This window comes from Trachemys scripta, chromosome 1, assembly GCF_013100865.1.
Source record: "Trachemys scripta elegans isolate TJP31775 chromosome 1, CAS_Tse_1.0, whole genome shotgun sequence".
Classification (NCBI taxonomy): domain Eukaryota; kingdom Metazoa; phylum Chordata; order Testudines; family Emydidae; genus Trachemys; species Trachemys scripta.
The window spans coordinates 246,433,615-246,451,362 of record NC_048298.1 but is presented as its reverse complement, the minus strand read 5'-3'; the positions used below and the strand labels follow the sequence as shown (position 1 = coordinate 246,451,362).

At 41.3% G+C, this 17,748-nt stretch overlaps 1 protein-coding gene across 3 annotated transcripts; it reads right to left on the bottom strand.

Annotated features, from left to right (window-relative positions):
- Positions 1-93: 93 nt before the first annotated feature.
- On the bottom strand, positions 94-16,610 carry POGLUT2 (protein O-glucosyltransferase 2). 3 transcript variants are annotated; one of them, XM_034758189.1, is made up of 11 exons: positions 16,436-16,568; positions 16,013-16,244; positions 12,263-12,468; positions 10,821-11,026; positions 9,689-9,766; positions 6,552-6,724; positions 4,120-4,357; positions 3,441-3,650; positions 2,890-2,979; positions 2,249-2,353; positions 94-343 (listed from the first exon to the last, which is right to left on the bottom strand). In XM_034758189.1, exons 2-11 carry the CDS (start codon positions 16,192-16,194, stop codon positions 326-328), a joined length of 1,506 nt encoding a protein of 501 aa, XP_034614080.1. In that variant the 5' UTR covers positions 16,195-16,244; positions 16,436-16,568; the 3' UTR covers positions 94-325. The 3 variants fall into 3 exon arrangements, with proteins under 3 accessions (XP_034614080.1, XP_034614081.1, XP_034614079.1); XM_034758190.1 differs by lacking the exon at positions 16,013-16,244 and having other exon boundaries at positions 16,436-16,610; XM_034758188.1 differs by having other exon boundaries at positions 16,013-16,574.
- Positions 16,611-17,748: the final 1,138 nt, after the last annotated feature.

The following is a 17,748-nucleotide window of genomic DNA, read 5'->3' as shown; positions in this document are numbered from 1 at the left end:
ATGTGGATTGAGTCCATAAAGCAGTTTGTGGAAGGTGCCTGCTCACCATCCCTTTGCAGAATCAGGTCTTAGAAATAACAACATCGCTTTTTGAAATGAAGGTGACTTTATTAAAAAAAAAATTGTAAAAACATTTCAAAACAGCAAGTACTATTGATACTGATGATAAAAGGGAAAATATCAGTAGGTATTCCTCATTCAGACTATTGCACACTGTTTTGTATTGTCCATTGAAATTGTTAATAAAATAATTTTCCTTTTATTTTCTTTTAAAGAGATTCTGAAGATAGGTAAACATTCCTAAAGATGACTTTATTTCTTCCTGTTAGAGTTCATCTTTGGCCTGTAATTAAGAAGGAAATATATTAACTACTGCAGTTTTAACAGTCAATATAGTCTTGTATATCTTGCTTTAATTCAATGATCCTTTCCCTTTCTATAGAGACAGAAAGGAACAATTCCTCTTTGGCCACTGTTTCAACCCACAGATTCAAACAGTGGCTGCAGCTTCTCCATGTCCTTTATTGGCCACTGTATCCAAGTAAGTGCAGGTTGGTTTGTTTCCTCCCTCTACCCTGGCTTATTTGTGGCTGACAGACACTCTTTGAAGTATGCAGGGCAGAGTGGGAGGAGGGTCCTGAATGTCTGCTGTATCCTCAAACCTCCACTCACAACAGGGTCTATGCGATACAGAATTCCTTGTCTGTGCCAGCCACAGCTGAGTGGGTCTGACTTAATGAATTGGGATATGCTTCCAAACAACTTACTATAAATTAGCTATTAACTTTTAGAGTCATTTAGTTTACTCTCACAAATATTTATTTATTTCTGAAAACGTGTGACCACTGAGGCAATCCATTTTCAAGGAAATTATTCTCACTGCCAGGGCTCTTATTTATTCTACAGGAATTATAAAAACACTCTTTCAGTGGTTGGTTATCAGCAGTTTTACAAACCAGTACATTTAAAATAATATTACAAAAATCCAGAAAAGATTAAATTAAAAATGGAAACCTTGACACTTCTGGCTTTTTTTGACTTTTACAGACAAAATTATTGCCTTTCTGAAACTGTTCTGTTCTATTAGTGTTCTTTACCCAGGGCCAGCTCCAAGTTTTTTGCCACCCCAAGCAAAAAAATGTTCCCGTGGCCCTCCCCCCCCGACCCCACCCCTTCCCCGCCCCATTCCAACCCCTTCCCCAAATCCCCGGCCCTGCCTCCTCCCCAGGGCGCGCTGCATGTCCCCTCCTACTCCCTCCCTCCCAGGCTTGTAAACCTGGGAGAGGGGGGACAGAGGAACTGCCCCCCACTGCCACAGCTCACCTCCGCTCCGCCTGCTCCCCTGAGCGGGCCGCTGCCACTCCGCTTCTCCCCCCTCCCTCCCTCCCAAGCTTGCTGCGTGACTCAGCTGTTTTGCTGTTTTGCGGCAAGCCTGGGAGGGAGGGAGGGAGAAGCAGAGTGGCGGCGCGCTCGGAGGAGGAGGCGGAGATGAGTTGGGGGGGGAGCAGTTCCTCTGCCCCCGCCCCCAGGGTTACTTGCTGCGGCCCTCCCTGCACCCCCCACCGCCGCTCACCTCACTCCGCCTGCTCCCCGAGTGCGCTACCACCGCTCCGCTTCTCCCCCCTCCCTTCCTCCCAGGCTTGCTGCAAAACAGCTGATTCACGCAGCAAGCCTGGGAGGGAGGGGGGAGAAGCGGAGCAGCGGCGGCCCGCTCAGGGGAGCGGGCAGAGCGGAGGTGAGCTGTGGCAGTGGGGGGCAGACGAACTGCCCCCCACCCCAGGGTTACTTCCTGCGGCCCTCCCCGTGCCCCCCCACCGCTGCAGCTCACCTCCACTCAGGCCCGGATCCCGGCTTTTTGTGCCCCAAGTGCAAAAAAAAAAAAAAAGGAGCTGGAGCTCCACCTCTTGGAAAGTGCTGCCCCAAGCACATGCTTGGAGCGCTGTTGCCTAGAACCAGCCCTGTCTCTACCTTATGGTGTTGCCCCAGGGATTTCACAGGAGTTAGTTCTCAGTTAACTGTTTTTCAGCAGCAGTTTTCAGCTGCTTAGTTGGTGCAAATACAGAATTTTAAAAATAAAAAAGAAAAATATAGACCACCTACAATCCCATTAGTTATCAGAATTTGAATGAAACTCATCTTGAGCCCTGATGATGTTGGGTGCTAGACACATTCAGCTCCCACTCAATTAAATAGGAATTGAGGACATTCAGCATCTTACAGGGTCAGATCTTTGTTGTACAGACCATACCTTCTTTCTGTGGCAAGTACATGGAAACAGGTCATCGTCAGGCTGCTCTACCTTCTCCATGCCATCTCTGATTTTTGGCTCACTCACTTGTAAATTGGCGTATTCCTAATTCAAAAAAGAGGAAGGTATTCTTACTCTATTAACGGCCTCTAAAAGCTCACAGCTCAGATCAATAATTTTGTAAGAATTGTGTGACCAAAGAATCTTCCTTTGCTCTCAGAAAAGCCCACCATATCACAGAGAAGGTAAGCTGATCCTTAACTGCTGTCAGAGATCCCATGTGGTGTCTCACTGAAGTGTCAAAACCTCAGTGCTAATTCACAGACATTTTTAGCTGAGGACAGGGGAATGAGACTATGCTCTTAGATCATTGCTGAATGCTAGTGTGAGGAACATGGGAACATTTTCTTGTAGATTAGATTGAGATTTATGGGAGCTGGAATGCCTCTCTCAAACTGCCACTCTAACATTAAAGGGATCTTTTAGGGCATAAGCATCACAGAATATCCACAATCTACTTAATGTTTCCCATTGTTACTCTTTGCTTTCTGACTTCATCTCTGGACTGGCTGATTTCCAGTATCTGTATATTCCTAAATGCTTTCTACATAACCTTTTTTCTAGTAGTCTGACATACTGACCTGGAAAAGTTTGAAATAATAACAGAATACATGATCTCCCATGAGGTTATTTCTTGCAAATTCTTGCCCCGATTTTGCAATATTCCTTGCCTGTCAAAGAAAAGGAAAATCCTGATATAGGAACATTTCTGGAGATGGTAGCAGTGATTCTGAAATGTAACACAATATGTGCAGTTTTAGTAATTAGCCGTCCAATTTTGTAGACAAGTGTTTAAGTACCACCATGGTGACTGCTCCATAAAATAATAAATAAACCTTTATTACTGATAACATGCAAGGGAGACGGAAAATTGACATATTCTTAATGTTGAAAGAAAGGTGTTCTTACTATGTAAATACATCTTTAATTTATCAAAAACTCAAATAATTTTCAAATTAATGACTGTAGAAGAATACGCAAGCTAAATATGTTTTGCTTCCCCATTGGTATAATATGCGACACTCATTCTTAAGACCTGCTAATGTTTTGTTTGTTTTTAAACAAATTAACTTGTATTCACCTACTTTTAGTTTGTCAGGAAATGTTTCTCAGTGATTTAATATAGATTTACCTCTTCATCATGATCTTTTGCCCACTGTAGCTTCTCCAGTAGGTCACTCAGGTCATTTTTAAATGGAATGTAGTGTTTCCAGGGCTGCAGCTCATTATAAAAATGTTCATAGTAGAAGGAGTCTTGCTTCAGTACTACACTGTTTCCTGCTAACAGGTAAGGCAATCTGTATGCAGCTACTGTGCCATCAATATTAATTTGATATTTATACTGCAAAAAACATACAAGAATTGATTAATAAACATTTTAAAAACAGGTAGCTGGGATTGGTTTTGTGGAGTTTTTTTAGTCTGAGAATATTAAATGCAGGGGGCTTGCTCATTTTAAGACATGCAGATTATGCCAGAGAGGCATTGCATTTTAGGTAATCTTTATTGTTAATAAGCAGATGAGATTAGTTCCACTGACTAAATATATTGTATTGGGAAGAGCTATGATCACCAGAGAGGACAGAGGAACAATAAAATGGAATCTAGAGATTAGATTGGACAGAAAGTTCCTATAAAACCTCAAAATCTAAGTCAAAAAGCTGATAATCATAAACAGGTTGTGCCTGAAAAGTTAAGTATTTTAATATATATGTATAATATGCACAAAGACGGTAGGCGGGAGGAGGAAAATTCTCAAACACTGGTGAGTTAAGTCTGCAAGAAGGTCTAAATAGCAGTTTATGTCCTACCTTGAAAAAATCAAAAAATGAAATATGCTTCACAATGGGACCATAAAGGCTTTCATCGTGTTTAAAAAAGAAAAAGTTTGTGAAAGCAGCATCTATGATATCTGGATATTTTCTACTGAGTTTTACAAGTTCAAGCCTCTCTTTGCGGCTGTCACGTCCCCTCCAAATTGCTGTAGTATTCTTGTCTTCCCAGGGTGGCCCAGTATTGGCCTGGACAGACATCATGTCCAGGCTGACTCTAGATGTCAGGAGAGAACAAGTGATTTCAGAAAAGAAGACTCTTGAAGTTTTCATGCACCAGTCTTTTAAAATATTATTGTAATACAATTCTGGACCCTATTCTCCCTCAACAGTTATACACCACGTTTCCACTGATTTCAATGGTGTTATTCAAAAAAGTTTACAATCTAAAAAGAGAGATGACATACAAAGGCAGGGTTATAATCAAATAGATGTTTGTAAACTTTTAATGATTGTAATAGATAAAATAAGTGCCAACAAACCCCATCTGACTCTCAAGCCACCATTCATTAGTTGATATCTTACAGACATTACGCCACAGGTGGATCTTGAGGAAAGATTTGAAGGAGGAAGACATTAGTGGCTTTGTGGGTCAGTGCAGAGAAGAATTCTATGTACCAGCGACAGCATGGAAGAAGGTATGGAGATGGCTGTGGGAGAGGCTGACAAAGGGTGTATGAGGGTGCTTTCTTTGCCAGAGTGAAGGAGACAGCAAGAAGGTGCTGCAGTAGGAGATCAGAATGCACAAATAAAGAGGGACAGACCTGTGAAGGGTCTTGATAAGGACAAGAAGGGTGAACTGAATGCAGTGAAATAGTGTGAGCTGGGGGAAGGATTCAAATGGATTCAGAGTCATGGACAAGAAACATCATCTTAAAAACCGGTTTTCTGTGGTTCTGAAGAGGCAACATAGGTGTTGGGAGTCCTGAGAAGAGGATCTTACAGTAATCAAGATGCGAGATGAAGGCCTACGTGAGAGTTTTGGCTATATGTTTTTTAAAAGAAGAATCATAGACTCATAGAAGATTAGGGTTGGAAGAGACCTCAGGAGGTCATCTAGTTCAAACCCCTGCTCAAAGCAGGACCAAAAACAACTAAATCATCCCAGCCAGGGCTTTGTCAAGGTGGGCCTTAAAAACCTCTAAGGAAGGAGATTCCACCACCTCCCTAGGTAACCCATTCCAGTGCTTCACCACCCTCCTAGTGAAATAGTGTTTCCTAATATCCAACCTAGACCTCCCCCACTACAATTTGAGACCATTGCTCCTTGTTCTGTCATTTGCCACCACTGAGAACAGCTTAGCTACATCCTCTTTGGAATTCCCCTCCCCCTTCAGGTAGTTGAAGGCTGCTATCAAATCCCCCCTCACTCTTCTCTTCTGCAAACTAAACAAACCCAGTTCCCTCAGCCTCTCCTCGTAAGTCATGTGCCCCAGCCCCCTGATCATTTTCGTTGCCCTCTGCTGGACTCGCTCCAATTTGTCCACATCCTTTCTGTAATGGGGGGCCCAAAACTGGACGCAATACTCCAGATGTGGCTGCTCCAGTGCCAAATAGAGGGGAATAATCACTTCCCTTGATCTGCTGGCAATGCTCCTACTAATGCAGCCCAATATGTCTTTAGCCTTCTTGGCAACAAGGGCACACTACTGACTCATATCCAGCTTCTCATCCACTGTAATCCCCATGTCCTTTTCTGCAGAACTGCTGCTTAGCCAGTCGTTCCCCAGCCGGTAGCTGTGCATGGGATTCTTCCGTCCTAAGTGCAGGACTCTGCACTTGTCCTTGTTGAAGCTCATCAGATTTCTTTTGGCCCAATCCTCCAATTCGTCTAGGTCACTCTGGACCCTATCCCTACCCTCCAGCATATCTACCTCTCCCCCCAGTTTAGTGTCATCTGTGAACTTGCTGAGAGTGCAATTCATCCCATCATCCAGATCATTAATAAAGATGTTGAACAAAACCAGCCCCAGGACCGACCCCTGGGGCACTCGGGTATCTTAGAAATGTTATGGAGAGAGAAGCAGCAAGATTTGTAGAAAGCCTGAATATGCAGGGAAGAGTTGAAAACAACCCTTCTCAGGATACGATCATAAGTAGTGAGGAGACAGATAGAGGTGTCATCAGTAACAAAATACATTTTTTAGTGTTTTTGATTGGACTACATTTGGTCTCTGGTTTCTGAAATAGGACATTGTTGTATTCCTTCAATTATGTAAAGGATAAAATAGCTAAACTTAGACATTCAATATACCTTATCTGGTCTAAAATGGTGTCTCAGTGTCCACATAGAAATTAATTTGAATAAATACATAGTACAACAATTATTGAAGTATTGGTAATGTAAGAGTCTATTGGAAGCTCATTCACTCATATTTAGTGCTTTGTGAAAAATTTACATAGTTTCTTACCGGCCCATAGTTTCTAAAACTGAGTCCGTCAAATCATAGGTTGGCATCACAATGTCTTTTGATTCAGTGGATCCACACCATGAGAAGATGGGATGAAGGTTCTGAGTAGATTTCTTTTTCTCTAAAGGCCAATCCCCTAAATTAACAAAAAACTCTACATCTGGCATTTTCACCTAAAAGAAGACAAATGATAGTGTTGATGTGTTAGTGTGTATTGTATGTGGTAATACATAGGAATACCCTTTTTTTCCCTTGATCAATATGGTATCTGAAATTATGTACAATAAGAGAAGTCTAAGGGAAAAGTTAGGTTCAGGGCTATAATATATTCAAAAACTATAACAATTGCTCATCACGCTTCAGGAATGCTAGTCACAGAAATCCATGTTTTAACTGTCTCTATTATCAGGTCAGAAAACAAAGCAGCATTATAACAAATTAGTTTTCAAAAGGAGTCACACAAAAGCTACTCTTCTAGATATAACAAAGCATCCTCTCTCCTTGTTCATGATGCTCAGGTCTTTGTATATACACCTCTACCCCGATATAACTCAACCCGATATAACACGAATTCAGATATAATGCGGTAAAGCAGTGCTCCGGGGGGTGGTGAGGAGGGGTTGCACACTCCGGCGGATCAAAGCAAGTTCGATATAACGCGGTTTCCCCTATAACGCAGTAAGATTTTTTGGCTCTGAGGACAGCGTTATATCGGGGTAGAGGTGTATTCCAAAACCAAAAACCTCCATTTCAAAAGCTATTAAGGTTGCAAACTGACAGCAGTGTAGTTGTACCATGCTATTTACAAAATCTTACATAGATGGAAATTAATACTTAAGGACACATTAATTTTACACTGTCTACATAATAAAACCACATTAGCCTTATTAAATAAAAGATATATCTATTCCATCACTGTACTATAATGTTAATTCTGACTAAAACTACTGTTCCTTCATCAATGATCACAAAATATAAACAAAAATATCTTCTAAAAATGGATAACAATTATCTACATACACATTAATTACCAATATTGACCAAGTCCCCACGTATATATAATATGCAATTATAAGCACATTACTGCCTCTACATAACGTGTGCATATGTAAAACTTCTCTTAAATGCTTTGTTGTTCAGACCAGCAAGATAATTAATTTCACTGTGGCTCATCCACATTGCAACATGTCTTGATTCCTCTGCTGTCCAAGCGTTAGAAACATTAGGTTTCTGACTCAGCTTACATTCAGAGACAGAGATAGAAACTAATCCTCTGCCAGATATCAAGTAAGGTTTATACACCCTCTCATATGGTTGAGGAAGGACAGCAAAGTTTATTTTCTCTAACTTGATAACACAGGGAAACCTTTAGCAAGCATTCCCTGTTAAGAACAGGCAGAAAAGCATGGGAGTTCTAGAGGTAGAGAAACAAAGGACCAGTTCTTATTTTCAGTTTACATACAGACACATGGGGTTCTATCTGGCTCTCACTAAAAAAAGGTTTCAGAGTAACAGCCGTGTTAGTCTGTATCCGCAAAAAGAAGAACAGGAGTACTAAAAAAAGGGAGTCTTCACTTCAGAGAGAGCTGGAAGGCTGTAATCTTTAGGAATAATCTTTATGAACACAATGCCATCTACTGGTTCTATTCAATAACTGTAATGGACAAGCTATAAACTACATATTATCAGTGTTTACATTTTCAGACCACAAAGTCATTTGGGGGCTAATTTTCTCCTTCAACACAATAGATTTTTTTGTTCTTCAATCATATTAGCCAATGGAAAAGTTGTATAGAACTGAACAGGGATGAAACAAATAGGATTCTCTAGAAATTTAATTTTGAGTATAGTTGGGGCTGGAAAAACCCCCCATAACCTAGGCACTTATTTAAATTATGGCAGCTTCCCCAGGCTGCCCTCTGAGCAGCAGTGATACTCAGATCTCCACAGTACTATGTGCTGTGACCCCACTCCTGCTGCCCCATCCATGACCCCTATGCAAGGGCTTACCAGGCAGTCCTCAAAAGATAGCGTGTGGTAGTGCTTTGTGGTTTCTCCACTGGGGGACATCTTCCCCAGCCTCTCTTTGTCTCTGGCCTCTTTCCACAGTGTATAGAATTTAATAGAGAATTATATAAATTCCCTAAGGTTTGTTTAAATCATCCTACAAAATGTATTAGCAGTGATATAATTCTCTGTTAAATCCTATAGGATGGTTCAAAAGCCTATGGACAATTGTTTTTTATTAAATCCTATACAGGCCTTTGTCATAAGGTCTAGCTGCCTAATTAATATTTGGGAGACGAGGTCGGTGAGGTAATATCTTTTATTGGACCAGCTTCTGCTCGTGAGAGAGAGACAAGCTTTCGAGCTTACAACGAGCTCCTCTTCAGGTCTGGAAAATGTACACTAAGTGTCACAGTTAAATAGAAGGTGGAAGCAATCATTTAGCATAAGTAGTTAGCATGTAAGAGACCATTCAAGGTGAAGTGGCATCTTAACATCTCTGCTGTCATAGGACAAAAAAAGGGGGACTACTGGGTTACAGACTGTTGTAATAAGCCATAAATCCAATGTATTTATTAACTCCATGATTTTCAATGTCTAGCAAACTTAATTTAAGCTCCCAGGCTCGTCTTTTGAAGGTGTTGTGCAGGTTTTATTTGAGGACGAGGACTGAGGGGTCAGATATGGAGTGATCTTTTTGTGAAAAGTGTTGACCCACAGGTTGATCCGAGGAGAGAGTCCAGAATACATACCTTAACACACTCTGTGTAAGCTCGAAAGCTTGTCTCTTTCACCAACAGAAGTTGGTCCAATAAAAGATATTACCTCACCTACCTCGTCTCTCTAATGTTCTGGGACCAGCATAGCTAAAACAACATTGCAGATAATTAACATTTGTAAGTTACATCTGCAGACTAATCGAAGAGCATACCAGAACATCCAACTTCATTAGGAACAATCCTGCTAGCTTATTACTTACTAATGTGAAAGTAATAAAAATAAGAAAACAAGAACAGTGGTGTTTTCTTTATTGTTGCGGAGGCATCAACAAAACTGTAATAAAGATTTCAGGGAATGTTTTGATATTTAAACACGATCATATACAAAATATAAAACTAATATATACTCACTTTTCTAGTCAAAGAAAGTAGTATAGCGTCCATGAAAATCCTGAAGCCTACATGCTCACCATGGGTCCTTATATAAACCTAAAAGTAATCCAAAAGTTATTGCATTAGTGTTTTTGCTTGGGGGAAAAATACATTATTGGAGCTTACCTGTTTCACAGTAAACAATCGGACAGATTGTATGGCTTCACTTTTATATAACTTCAAATGATTTTAGGAGGCCTTGGAATGTCCTACCTCTCTGATGAAGCAAAAAAAGGGGCACACATTTTTTGTCCTTTGCGGTCACCTTTAAAAATGATCCCCTGTAAACAGAAACTCAACACTTTCAAGCCTTACTCTACTGCACTCCTTTCCTAGATTATGTTCATGGCATACAGACAAGGTAGACAAAAATATAAAATATTCTCTCTGGAAGGTTGCGATGTAACACTACTTTATTTCTAGGAATCCAAAACTTTAACACACAAAAGAACCAAAAACAGAGAGAAAGAAGGCAGGCTGCACAACTAGAGAGGCACAACCCACCCTACCTTGTGCTAGGTTGGTTCTTTGACTGACTGCACAAGATTGCATGCTTCCCTATAAAGCCCCCTAATGTGCAAGCAGGGCTAGCAAACATCTTACATTTAAACTGCTAGCTTGTAATTTTAGCACAGTTTCCAATACACCACTAGAAGCTCTTCTGAAATTAGTAGAGTTTTGTTAGCAAGAGTTGAGGATTCTTAGACCAACAAACCATACAAAATTGATTAGTATTCAAAACTCTCGTAAAGCCTAGTGGACAGGAAACTGAACCGGGAGTCAGGACATTTGGGTCTACTCCTAACTCTACTATTGATCTGCTGTGTGACTGTGGGCAAAGTAATTTGCCTTTCTGTGTTTCGACTGCCCCATTTATAACATGGATGTAAAACACCTTACAAAGGAAGGAAGTATTGAGTTCTACAGATGAAAAACACTATATAAGAGTTAAATATTATATTTGAGGGATAATGAAGCAAACAATGGAGGTGTGAGAGCTTCTCAAAGAAAAGGTCAAAAGAATCCTTTATAATGGAAAGTGCTAACCAGCCTAAATATATGACTAGCTAGAAGCCTCCTTTTAATACTTCAGCTAAATCACACACTGTACCTTGTTATCTTTTATGGTATAGTGACACAAGCTCTGTCTTTGTCCAAACCGTTGTGGAATTTCCTTTGCAATCTTATCTGGATCAACAGTGGGAAAATGTGCTAGGTCTCTCTGAATCTGTGGAATGGCTTGAGGGCAGCTCATATCTTCCAGCCATGCAGTGCTGTCTTCGCGAGGGCAGTCACAATTCTCATGGTAAACAGGGCCTGTTGTATACACCACAAATTTTTAGATTATTTTAATGTGCAACACAGACAAGATTTTGAATTCAGAAGTTAGTTACCCTGGACTTTGAGACAAATTCAGAGGTGAATCAGTATAATATAATGTAAGTTACACTTTGTTCCAGCCGCCTTAGCATGTAAATTAGACTCTTAGGCCCTTGTCTACAAAGAGGAAATGGAACAGCATAACTGTTCTGGTATAATTTAGCTATTCAGGAATAACTGCGCCGTATGGATACTCTGTTCAGAATAAAAGAACCTATCTCCTGCCTGAGGCCAAGAGTTATGCTGAAACTAGGGGAAGACAGGCGTTTGCCTGCCTGTCTTGCCTGATGTGGGCAGAAGAGGTGGCAGGTCCCTGTTCAAATCCCTTGTCTTTATCAGGCGACAGGGACCTGAACGAGTGGTAGGTATCTCATATCCCAGTTGAATACCCTGCCTATTGGGCTAATGGTTAAAAGGAGGGCTTGGTCCTTCTAATTGTCATTTTGTGTGGAGTTAGGCAGCCTCTGAGCATGTCTCCCAGATTGGCCGCTGCAGGCAAGATACACATGCTTGTCTTTCCCAATCTGTGGATCACTCTGGCCCCTAGGTGGGAGATAGATGTCTGGATGCCTTGAGTGAGGCAGCAGTGTACATGTTCAGAAGCAGAAACATAGGCACCTAGGGAATTTTTACACAAAAGCTTAGGTGCTGAAGGTATGTCTATTCAGAGATAAAAAACCCATGGCTGGCCAGGGCAGCTGACTTGGGCTCATGGGGCTCAGGCTCTGGAACTGAAAAATCGCTGTGCAGACATTCGGACTTGGGCTAGAGCCTTAGGTCTGGGACCCTCCACCCTTTCAGGGTCCCAGAGCTTGGGTTCTAGCCCAAGCCCGAATGTCTGTCTACAGAGCAATTTTTCAGCCCTAGAACCTGAGGCCCATGAGCCCAAGTCAGCTGATCTGGGCTAGCCATGGCCATGCTGCAGGCTTTTATCCCTGTGTAGACATAGCCTGAGTGAGTTTAGGTGTCTTCAGGGTTCAGGGGAAGCTGAGTGGGGATTGTGGATTGCAGTAGAATCTAAAACTGGGAGTTGGGTGCCTAAGTACCTTTGTGAACCCGAGCCTCGGCAACATCCAGGATCAGACCCTAGTACTGTAAAGCATTTTGGGCTACAGTTTGTATGAAAAAAAAACCACTATGTAAAATAAAGTTGCATCATGTAATTCTTTGTACCTTTTAAAATATACGGAGACTTGGCAACATGTTTGTCTTCGACTTTGATTTCTATCTTCAGGTTTTTGTAGCTTGCATACATTCTGTACCTCACAATGAAGGAGCCATCTTTTCTGTCTAATATCTGCACTCCTATCCGAGTGAACTGCTCATCAGGAGCAGTGATCTTCACCTGGAATGTATTTGCTCCTGGAGAGAAAGTAAACCTACACAGGGAACAAGTACAATCGTGATTAAGAAGTGACCACGTAACAGGTTTCTTAGGGTCTGATCCAATGCCAGTTAAAGTCAATGGAAAGATTGCCATTGACTTTAGTTTAGTGAGAGCTAGATTGTGCAATATTTCCAAGTGCTCAGTGCCCAGATTTTCCAAAGACTTCAGATTTTCCAAAGACTTCAGCTCCAATGTAGACACTTAAATAAGGCCTGGATTTTCAAAAGTGCTCAGTAGACAGCAGCTTCCACTGTGGCACCAATGGGCAGATTTCACTAGACCTTAGCACCCAATGTATTGAGCTCTTATGAAAATCTATCTTCTTATTTTGGTGCCTAAATGAGAGCCAAACAGTTTTGAAAATCTGTCCCTGAGTGCGAGGTCTGAGCCCTTCTGAAAATTCGGACCATAGTGACTCAACAGACCATTGAGACGTCCTGCCCCTACAAGTGAACTAGTTCGAAGCCAAAGTACCTCCTTGCCCAGTGACATTTCTGCAGATACGAGCTTGTGAGGTAAATGAGCTCTTCTGATTCAGCACTTCTCTCCCTTCTGGTATTAATAAATGAACAGCAATCCTCCCATTCTAGGGTCTTAAAGTGCTTCCCCCTACCTGGGAAATAGGAGTGTACTACTTTTGTGGGGAGGAGGGTGAAGAGACTCTCTCAACATCACATGGAGAGCCAGTGGAAGCATGGGACCCACCATTCCTAGCAATCAGTCCTATGTATTAACCACAAGACTATCTTTGCAGAGGTTCCTTTTCCTTTCTCTTTCCTTCACCCCTCTCTCTCTTTACTACCAGATCCTTTCTCTCCCACATCCTCTTTTCCATTGGTTCTCTTCCTAGTATGGTAAAGTCTCCCTCTCACTCTTTCCTCTTTCTTTAATTTCTTTCTAACCCCACTGATCCTGTTTACCTCACAAAAAAGCAGCAGTACTGGCCACCTATTCCTCTTCACTTCTTGCCCCAATTCATAGAGGTGGTTGTGGAGCAGCAAGAAAAACAGGAGGTGGAAATCTTGGCTGCCTGCTCAGAAGCGCCAGTAAATGAGAGTAGGAGCTGAAGACAAAAACTTCTTATTACCTGCAGCACTACTTATGAGTGACATTTCAACTGGCATGAGTGACCAAGTGACTGTGCCCTCCAGATGAGTGACACTGAGTAGGTATGGAAACTGTAAGAATAAGTTTCACTTTGCAAATTTTACACTTTGGTAACTTTACAGCTACTGAACCAAATATCTTCAAATTTGGCTTGCTTTGTAGGTCTTATGGAAAGATATATAGTCTTTAATAACAGATGTGGGAAAAAGAATTGAGTACAACATCTAAACATTTGAAGATATCTCTTGTTTATACAGGAAGTCAGAATATCTCAAATATAAATCTCAGGATAGAAATAGAAGAACTTTAGGAGTATCCCATAAATAGAAAAAATGTTTACGGGATTTTGCTCAAACTTTAAAAAGAACTTCACAATGTATAGACACCAAATCTAGAAAAATTCAGCCTAAAAAGTGAATGGCTTGGAAAGTTATGAATGCAGGGAACAGTTTTACAACTGTAACAACGGTATGTGCTACCAGGTATTAAACGAGATTGTCCATCTCCACTTCTTTGATCAAATCTATGCTGTGTATGAAGGATGTGGGCTACCAGAGCTAAAAGGGACAGCTTTTTAGCATCATCCCTTCCCAGTACCTCACTAAAATACTAGGAACTCTACAGAGTGTGGGGGTTTGGCTAGGGTTTGGCTGTCTGTGACAAGGTGGCATTCTTACCCTGGCAACTTTGAGGGAATCCCCACATAAAATAATGCTAATCTCATTGTTGTTACTTTACATGGATTCCCCACTCTGTTGAATGAAACTGTACATTCTCTGGGAAGGGGTATGTGGATAGCAACCTGTAGGGACGCAATGGCAGCTTGGGTCCTTTAGAAGCTGTGCTCTGTTAAAGAAGGGGAAGGGTCTGGGAAGCAGTGCCAAAGCATACAGATTCTCTGTTCAAATGGATCTGGCCTCCTCAGATTTTAGGGAATTTGCAAGTTTAAGGGGCTGAGGAGATTTTCAAAGCAATAAATGACATTTAGATGCCGAACTCCCACTGACATTTAACGGGAGTTAGACAACTAGCTGCCTTTGGTGCCTCTGAAAATTTCCTCCAGTCCCTCTGCCAGTTCCATGAGGGGATAGAGGGAACAAGCCCTACCTCTTTATGGAATATTTTGGTGAAAATGCCACAAGTGGCAAGTCATGGGTTTTTCCTGTCCAGAGATGATCTGGCTCACTAATTTCAATCTTTGAATTAAGCTTTAGGTTGTCTCAAAATGTTACTAGGTTTCTTTAATGTTCTATACAGTATTTAATAAGCAATTATTTTAAATGGATTCACAGATCTGATACTTACATGTTTGTGTGGATTACTGGTTTGTGTTACAATGGAAAGAAACAGGAAAGTCTAGAGGTCACACCATAACTTAATCTGACCAGTTTATTATATATATAGGCTTGACAAGGGAGAATTAGCTGTAACTTGTTTGCTGGGCCAAGATGCTTCTATTTTGTCTGTAACCCAATTTTCATTTTCTTTCCCCATCTCACATCCTGTATGATGCCTTGAGGTGAAATGGCAATTTTTATATTAGGGCAATGGAGCAGGAGATTTTGAAAAGATCGTCATAGGTTTTTTAAATGTATATTATTTTTTCTTACTGTGGATAATATCCCAACGGAAGCTTAAAAATAAAATCTCAGGGCCAAATTAACTGCTGGTGGATAGGGAAGGGAGGTGCAACTCAAATGATGTCTATGGAATCACAGCTTTATGTGCCAACAGGGATTCTTGAATCTTTATTGAATATTTTTCCTTCATGTATTGTGCAAGTACACTGATTTCCAGGAGTAAGGTCTGCTGGAATTCATTTAATTAAAATAACATTAGAGCATTTTGACACATGACAATTAAACAAAGTTTACAAAGAGATATAAGGCATAAAAATATAAGTCAGATTTGGGGCCTTCAACATTAATATCCTTTTCTGCAAGAAAGGCAAATTAAGCAGCTTTCTTAATTAAATAACAAGAGAGCCAATATATACAGGTTTCAGAGTAGCAGCCGGCATACCCATGTGGCTCTGAAGAGAGGGTAGGGCCAGTTCTACTGGTGATGTACAAAACACAATGGAATGTAATCTAGATGTATGGGGTCTGGCTCTGCAGTGTAACTGGAGGAAAAGTAGTAAAAGTTATTTTGTCAAGGAAATCCTGTAGGTATGACTTGGACCTAGATCCTCAGAACACTTAAGCATGTGTGTAATTTGAGTAAAGTTGCACAATGCTTAAATATTTCTGGGGAAAGGGCCTTGGGAATGCCAGCGAGGGAACACAGTCATTTCTAATTTTAAATTCAGATACTGTGGGGTTGGGAGCCTCATGACCTGTGAAGTAAGAAAGTGCCATTTTTAAACTCGAACATCTTTTTGGCCATAAATACAATTTAAAGTTGCTGTGATAAGGTGCTGTCATGCTTACCTCTGCCCGTCAGTGTCCAAAGCCTGAACATAAAAATATCGAGCAGGGAGGACAACATCTGCTCTCAGACCAGGTCCCCATATTAAACTGTTCTCCGGACTCAGCTGGTTTCCTCCACCCGATACAGTGAACACGGGAATTGTTCCAAGCGTTAAGTAACAAAGCAGCCAAATGCTAAACATTTACAAGATTTCCTCTTCAGGAAAAAACACAAACAAGCAGACAGGCCAAGCTGCAGAGAAGGGGGTAGAAAACGTGTGCTAAAGTGTAACTTGTGTCTCAGTTACGGCTGCAATCACATCTGCTCAGTTACACATCTGCCTTGACTTAGCGTTAACTTGTTTGTTTCAAAGAAGTCTTGAATATTTCCACTTCCCCCCTAAGCAAACTACAACGGAGAAGCTAGTTAATTACATTAGTTACCACAGAGTAGACACAATCAGGAGCTGCTGCCGTGTCCCTGTTTCTTTGTCTCTGTGTGTATCGATTCTTCTGCCTTTAACCCTGGAGCTGGAATAGCATCTTCGGGTTAACCCTATCGTCAGTCTGAGCGGGCAGGAGAGGAAAGGGGATTGTTTCATTGGTCCAACAAAACTTCTTCCGAATGAATAATAATATTGTCTCACTTCCCAGGCTGAGCAGTAATGCTGGGAAATGTAGTCCACCAACAAGAATCACAGCAGTCTTGTACCTCACCACTCACACTCATTACCAGTATGGTTTGGGCGGGGGAGAGAACCTTCACGCTGTTTCAAACAAGATTGCAGACATTTGCAGCGTACTGCAAGTACAAATTTAAATGGCACACTGTCAGCTTAAAACTTACACTTCTGTCCGAAAATGTACCTATTATTGCCTGTGAGTAACACACAAGGTTACAAGTGAAAGATTTTTTAAATTAACGTTTTCAATGTGTTTACTTTATGTATTTAGCATCATATTGTATGTACATAGCTTCTCTGTTTCCTTTATAGTCCATAGTTAGGGCTAGATCCACTTATACTCAGTGCTACAACACCTAAATTTAGGTGTCCTGTTGCCTAATGGAATCCACAACCCTGAGTTAGGGATGCACAGGGAGAATGAGGTGCCTAGGAATGGCAAAAGCCAGCAAAGCTGAGCAGGGAGCCACTCAAGCTAGCCAATAGGGAATGCCCAGGAAAGGAGTTTTGCCTACATCTCCTCAAAGGGGCTTAGGCGCCTATCTCTGGTTAGAATTCATAGCTGTGAACTCCCTCCTGAAGCTGGATGCCCAAGCCCTTTCTTGCAAAAAAAGAGGTAGTGTTGCTGATATATAAAACTATTAGCCCTGTTGTTAGCGCCCCAAACCAGGATGGGGGAGAAATAAAGCTCAAATCCTTATTCTACCTGATGGGAAATAAGGATTTAAACTTGTCTTTCAATAGAGCACCCTAACTACTGGGCTATGAGCACTCTAGGATGGGGCTTTCGCACTTGCTCCTGTTGAAACTGTTTGACCCAGCATGTGTATAAATAATTAGCATTAATTGGGCAAGAGAAAGCATGCAAATGATTGACCAGCCCTGTGTTTAGGGCACTTTTCAAGTCCCTGCTCTAATGTATATTTCATTAGTTACACACAACAGAATAGCTTAAATAGGACTGAGAAAAACTTGGCCTAGAACACCTCATAGCTCAGCAGATACAGCACTTGCACAAGATGTTGATTGAACAACCTCCTGCAGACAAGGCATTTGAATCTGGGTCTCCTATAT

Bases quoted from the DNA above. Each gene is read 5' to 3' on its own strand.
- POGLUT2 (XM_034758188.1), bottom strand. From the start codon at position 16,194: ATGTTTAGCATTTGGCTGCTTTGTTACTTAACGCTTGGAACAATTCCC. The intron at 6,725-9,688 runs GTGAGTATATAT...GTCTTCTTTTAG, and splicing joins TACTTTCTTTGACTAGAAAA to GTGAAAATGCCAGATGTAGA. The intron at 3,651-4,119 runs GTAGGACATAAA...TGTTTTTTGCAG, and splicing joins CATTTTTTGATTTTTTCAAG to TATAAATATCAAATTAATAT.